Source organism: Drosophila pseudoobscura, chromosome X (genome assembly GCF_009870125.1).
Source record: "Drosophila pseudoobscura strain MV-25-SWS-2005 chromosome X, UCI_Dpse_MV25, whole genome shotgun sequence".
NCBI classification, from domain to species: Eukaryota; Metazoa; Arthropoda; class Insecta; order Diptera; family Drosophilidae; genus Drosophila; species Drosophila pseudoobscura.
In genome coordinates, this window is record NC_046683.1 from 47,593,909 (window position 1) to 47,600,664 (window position 6,756).

Below are 6,756 nucleotides of genomic sequence, written 5' to 3' on the forward strand. Positions count from 1 at the left end.
TGTGTTTTCTTATAATTGATATTTATGTTGAAGAAACATTTGACTTAATGTTGTTATGTTTACATAGTTTATATGAAAATGGCTATTTTACCTGCCCTTTCTCTCATTTTTCTATTGATCTTATCTTGTCGACTTGTACAAACACTATCAGATATTCCCAGGCCAATTGTTTGCCTGGCATTTCCTTGCACAAAGAAAGTATTCAAAGGAATTCGTCAACATCCTGCAGGTAGCAAGCAGTCCAGTCCCTCACCGTCCCTCTTGCATCTCTCTCTTTATCTCTCTCTTTTCTCTATCTCACCGATAGCAGGAGAAATTTCAATAATTCTTCGAGGGAAAAATAATCATTCGCTGCATTTTATCATCAACAAAATAATTGAAAAGAAATGCCAACAATTTTCGCTGCACATATCCAGAGGCAGCCACGATCTTGCACTCTCTTTAGCACTCTCTCTCTTACTCAAAAACTCACAGATATACTCAGGTATGCCTCAGTTATACCTGTGTGTAGCTTTGTACCCCAATGCCAAGCCCGACCAGCAACGAAAACCGTCTCACACGTATTTCAAGCGCTGAACGCGACGGTTCTTTAAGCGGGTTTCACCAGAAGAAGCGGATCTATCTCTCCCTAAAAATAAATTCAGCTCACTCGCGAGTTTTATTTTTTTTTTTACTAAATTAATGCAAATAGAAACGCCAAACAATAGCAACAAATTATAATACCCACAACCATATAGTATATAAGCTGTGATACAAATCAACCGCTGTCCAGGCGAAACCTGTTCTCGAGCACTGTAAGCAAATGTTGTGCGAATCTCGAATTAAGTTCAAACTTAACGGCAAAAGTAAATGTCAGCCAAAGGTGCCGACAAACTGCACTGCGCCCCTTTTTGCCATTTTAACATTCTGCAACAAAAGCATACATACATATACATATCAGAGCAACATAAAAAATGTACAATAGCCAAGGCAACCATACAGCCATGCCGCAGAAAGCAACAATAACTGCTGCAACAAAGTTCATCCAACATAAAAACGTGAAAACCTTAAAAAAAATACAACATTAGGCACAGCAACAATATTGCAGAGGTGCAACTGCAACTGCAACTGCAACATTCACATTCGCACACAAACTATCACACACAAACACACACATACACACATATAAATGTATACATGTATGCATATGCCTTGTGGAAGCCATGCGTATTGAAAGTGCAACAGCAGCAGCAGCGACTGCGGCAGAAACCGCGCGCGCGCGCTCAAGTAACGTGAAAAACCAGAAAGAGGCACAGTTTTTGTTGTGTTTTTTTTTTGTTTGTTATTTGAGGCAACGTACATCTCCGTTGAGGCTTCTGCATCGGCGCAGTGGCGGCGGCCTTCGCTCTGAAGGGCACCGAAATAGGGCGCTGCAAATAATACCCGTAGAAAGAAAGAGAGAAAGAGGGGCTTGAAGAATAGCTAAAACTTTGCCAATAAATGTTTTAGAAAACTCTAAAAATATATATTTTGAAATAGAATAAAAGAAGGGCTACAATTCTTAAAAACACGATTTATAATCAAATAAAATGATCTAAATGAGGATTAGCAGAATACTCGGGAGTTCAAGTTTTTGTAAGATTCCACAAGAGCCCCAGAACCCTAATGCACCTTGGCCCCAAGTGCGCCCCTGTCTCCGGTAGGCAAAAAGCCGAGTGAAGAATCTCTCGGTGTGAGTTACTATTATGTATGGACCTGGACCCCCATTGTAGTTTTTTAGTTGTTTTTCTCCTGGATAGCCTACGCTCTGTGTTGGCTTTTGGTATGCGCGAATGTTTGCCAACATCAAAATCGTGATCTAATAAAACAGCACAAAAAATAGAGACACATACCTCAGCGCACAGACAGACCTGGGTTAGACGGACGGGAATGAATGAGTGAGCGGACCTGATTGGACTCGACTCTGGCAGTCGAGAGTGGAGAAAACAAACCTGAAGATTCTCCAAGCCCACATTTGGATGGATGGCTAATGGGTTGGCAGCTGTAAATGCTGTCAATGTATTGAATAACTGACTGCAAAATAACATTTGCCGGTTCTCCAGTTCTCCGGTTCTTCAACTCTCCCTCCGTTCACTCCTTCGCACTCCGATACGATCCGATGCGATCCGTTCTCTCCCTATTGAAAAAGAAATCGTCTTTCCATTCAAGATACTATATGTATATGTAGTATGCAAAAGGGGAACCAAAAGAAATGGGCAAAAGCGAAAAAATTCCAAATAAAAACAAAAATGTTACCGCAACAACATTCTGGCCGAACACAATAGCCATGTTTATAAGCCATTTCCGCATAATTCTGAAATGTTTGGAACCAGTTTCTGGTTGGGTGTTTTCTGTTTTGGTGCCTGAAATTTAGCAACGGACAATATTTGTTTTTTCTTTTTTCCTTTTTTCCCCGAGCAACATCTGCGAGTATGAGCGTGTTAATCAAGCCATTGGCAGTCTTCCACTTGTTTTAGGTTCCACTTTGATGGCCAAAACCAGCCCCATAAACACATACGATGCGGCTATAACAAGCCAGTTACAAGACTCGGCCGAAAAAAGCAAACAAAAATGTAGACTCCCCCCGAAGCGGTATGCGGAACAATGAATACTTTTTCCTCCGCTTAGACATAATTAGCTGAGCAAAGGAGGGAAAAGCTGTGAAAATGTGAAAATTAATTGTCAGTGCGTGGCCAATTGGGGTGAGGGGTGCCGTGCCGCCACAGACATGGGTCCACTCACCTCACCCTCACCCTCACCCGTGTGCCTGTGCCTAATGTGAGATTAATGTTTGACAAAGTAGAAAGTCATCTCGGTCTCGGACTCAGTCTCAGACTCAGACTCGGGTGGAGATTGAATGACCAATGTTGGCTGTGGCAAAAAGAAAGCCCGTCGTCCAAGGCAATTTTCGCCAATGCAATTGCACTCGCAGTGGCATATTTCACTTAGCTTTTAGCCACGTTTAAGGTAACAACCGCCAGCGGCATTACCCAACTGACCTTATTCCAATTTTTGGCTTCTGAAATTTCATTAAATGCTGTGCCAGCGCTCAAATTCGAGTACTGGCCCCTCTGTTATTTCTGTTAATTTAACTTTGATTTTTCTGTACGTATATTTCTTTCCTGTATTTCTTGGCTGTAAGTGAAACTCGAAGCCGAAGCCGCAGCCGCAGCTGAAGCTGAAGTCGCCGCCGGCCGGTGAGCGGATGTAACCCAAGTCTTGACCATATATGTGCTTCGTCATAGCAGAGTTTCGTTGCTGCTTTGGTACTTCCACTCGAAGGTTTTTTGCTGGTCACTTTCTTTTTGGTCACGATCGATCCCATGGAAAAAGTTATGTACACCCAAAACCCATCTGAAGTCGCATCGAATGAATGCACTTACAAATTACACCACAGAAAATTCGAACAGAAATAAAGGAAATTATTATTCGTCTGCGGTTTGTCTGCATTTGTGACAGAGACTCCGACTCCGTCTGCGTCCGTGTCTGGGTGTGCGTCTGCGTCTGGCTCTGGCTCCAAACACCCCACTGGTCCACTATAATTTTCCAGAGGCCCGACGCGCCTCGCCTCGCTTTTCATGTGACTCACGGACACGATTTTCCAACAAAACCATCATTGACTTTATTTATCACGTGCCACTCGGGGAGTTTCTTTACGTTACTGGGTTGTGTTTGTTCTGGATCGACTCTCTCTTTTATTATTAGTATTATAATGCTAATCGATTAAGCTTTGCCTTGGACTCGGACTCGTAGTCGGACTCGGAATCGGACTCGTAGTCAAACTCAAACCATAATTGAGTCTCATTCTCTTTGTTTGCTTGGGTTTTAATTCACTTTAATGAACTAATCTTGACCAACACCAAGAGAGCGCTTGTTTCTCACAGTCTTTTGTGTTATAATTTCCACAGTTCCCTCATGAAAAGAAGTGTAATAAATTAAGCATACGCAATGGGAGTTTGGGGCTGGGAACGCTGAGAGACAAAGCTAATGAAAATGCATTTTAGTCGGCCACATTTTCTCTCAGACAAATCTGATTTGACTGAAAGCGAAACACGTTTATTATTGATAGGCAGCTTGGCTCGATTGTGGCTGTTGGCCAGCTAGAGCCATGAATCATGGCTAAAATTAGACCCTCAAGACGGATTGCCGCAGACTCGTTCAGCAATATTTTGCATAATGTCTTTCGCTGATCTCTGACGCTCTCTCTCTCCCTGTGACATAGAATAAGTGGCAGATGTGAGGCAACCGTGGAAAGCTAATGGCTTTTAATAATTATCTGCTTGATTTACATAAGCCACTTGGCCGTTGAGAGAGTAAAACCAAAAACGTAGCCCCAAGCTGTATCTCTATCTTTTTTTTTACGATTTTTGTTGTTCGCAGCTGAATTGGCAAATGCGAATGTGTGTTTTTTTTTTTTGAGCTGTCTTTTGATTGAAGTGAAGGGGAAAATTTCATAAAAAGCATGTTTAATGATTTGAAAATGCTTTTGAGTGGCTATGACAGATGTGGTATTGCAGTAGTTGCATAGAGAAAGGGTATGGGTGATGGATCATCATCAAAGCATCCTCTTCTTGCATCATAGACGGAGATGCATGGCTCCCAATTACAAGCCCTAGATACCAGACGTAAGCCCATTACTGGGAGCGAGGTCATCAAACCGAAAGCTGGGCAATTTAATAAGCTTAAAAACCGATTTATGACCGACAAAAACGCAATTGTTGTGGCTGCTCTGGTTGCTTTGGTTTCCTCTTCCAACATCGTTATTAACCTGAAGTCAGACTCCCAACATTTAACCATACTTAACTCCATTCACAGACACAGTAATCAAACAAACAAAGAGGCTCCTCAGTCGACTTTGCAAAATGGGCACAAAGATCGAGTACGTGGACACCACACATCTGTACGCCTCCAAGTACATACGCAACTCGAAGGCGATTGGAGTGCTCTGGGCCATCTTTACCATCTGCTATGCCATCATTGGCATTGTGGCATTTGTGACGCCAGGTGAGGGGCACCCCTCTGCAAACAATAAATCTGCCAGGCTCTGGCCAATAATTCAGCAACTCTCTCCATCTCTCCCGTTTGTCTTTCTGTTACAGAATGGATTGGGGATCCGGACAATGACGGGGCTGGCCGGCTGGGTCTGTGGCAGCAGTGTCAGCGCGATGAGATCTTTGACAATTGTCGCCGCCGCTGGGAGAACGTATTGGCGGTGCCAACCTTCTCGTTTCAGGTGAGTGGACTGGCCATCGCAGCTGGAAAACAAATAATATACGACTCTTTCTATTTTTTCTTCATAGTTGGCCACATTCTTCATGATGGGCGCCATTGGGCTTGCCTTGCTAACCATCTTTTTCTTAGTCTGTTTGCTGTTTATGAAGTCGACGCGTGTTTTTCATATTTGCGGATGGATGCAGATAATATCAGGTGCGGCTTACGCTTACCTTCCCCAACCTATCTCCCAGCCCCAAATCGAATAGGGCACGTTCTGTTGTCAGACACATTTCTGTATTGTATGTACATTCTGATGTCTCTATCATGTCTTTGCTTTTGTTGGTTCTAGCTCTGTGTATGATTGTGGCCTGTGCTGCTTTTCCCTTTGGCTGGAATTCAGATGATTTCCGCAAGATCTGCGGCCCGGAAGCGAATCGATTCGAGCTGGGCCTCTGCGGAATTCGTTGGGCTTATCCCCTTGCCATAATCGGCTGCGTGGACGGTGTTGTGTTGGCCACTCTGGCATTCATCTTGGCCACGCGGCACGTGCGTCTTCAGCCGGATCCCCTCTATCAGACTTCGCTATACAAAGGTAGGTCGGGAATTACATTGCTTTTGATGGAAGTGTCAGCATCTTCTCTTACCTTAATGTTTCTTCTAGGTGAAATCAACAATGCCTATCTCACGGATGCCATTAGTTTGGCAGGGTCCCGGAAGTCGAATCCCCATATTACGGGTCTGAATCTGCAGCCCATTTTGTTGGTGGCACCGCCAAATGAGGACAGCATATCGCAGTTTTCCCGCTATCATTGAGGATTCGATTATTTTTTCGAATCCCAACGAATCAGTCAAGACAGCTACCATGCTTAGCACGTACAACCACCTGGAAATGTTTCGCTTTGGTTAAAAGCTTAGCTTAGCGGTTATGTAGCGGTTGAAAGCTTGCAACCGTTTCGTTTTGAATTTGAATTGTGGGTTTGTATCTCTGCCTTGTGCTTGCCCCTCTGTCTCTCTTCCTCGTGTGTGAGTATCTGAATGAATAGAGTGTGTAATTTTTTTTGAGTGCCTCTGCCCGACTGAATGCCAATCTTTAGTTGTAAGCTCCGATTAATTTAACACCTTTGTATAGCTTGTGCCTAAATGTAAACTTTGACTAAGAAAATGCAGAAAAGCGAATTCTCTGCCTGTAAATTATATACCCATAAACAATAAAAGATGTACAAATATTAAACATAAAGCAATACAGACCGATTTTCATTTCGACCACAATGGCAGCCTCAATTATGCCATCATCATCATCAGCATCAAGGTCAGCCGCTTTTGGGCAAACAAAAATCAAATTATGCCCTGGCTCCGAAGACCCTGTCCTTATTTCTGTCCATAAAAACCAATAACAGCCAACTTAGCGCCCAATTTGTTTGTCCCTGGTCCGAGATCTCCCTTCTGCCAATAACCATTTGGCACATACTTTTCCAATAAAGTATTTACAGCAAAGTTTTCCTTCTTTTCCCGCTTCTTCCGTCT

The 6,756-nt window shown here is 43.3% G+C and overlaps 1 protein-coding gene across 1 annotated transcript; it reads left to right on the forward strand.

Annotated features, from left to right (window-relative positions):
• Positions 1-542: 542 nt before the first annotated feature.
• Tmhs (Tetraspan membrane protein in hair cell stereocilia) lies at positions 543-6,472 on the forward strand. Its single transcript, XM_001353531.4, has 6 exons — positions 543-794; positions 4,834-5,022; positions 5,118-5,251; positions 5,319-5,445; positions 5,582-5,824; positions 5,894-6,472. The coding sequence occupies exons 2-6, from the start codon at positions 4,881-4,883 to the stop codon at positions 6,043-6,045; spliced, it is 798 nt and encodes a 265-aa protein (XP_001353567.1). The 5' UTR covers positions 543-794; positions 4,834-4,880; the 3' UTR covers positions 6,046-6,472.
• Positions 6,473-6,756: the final 284 nt, after the last annotated feature.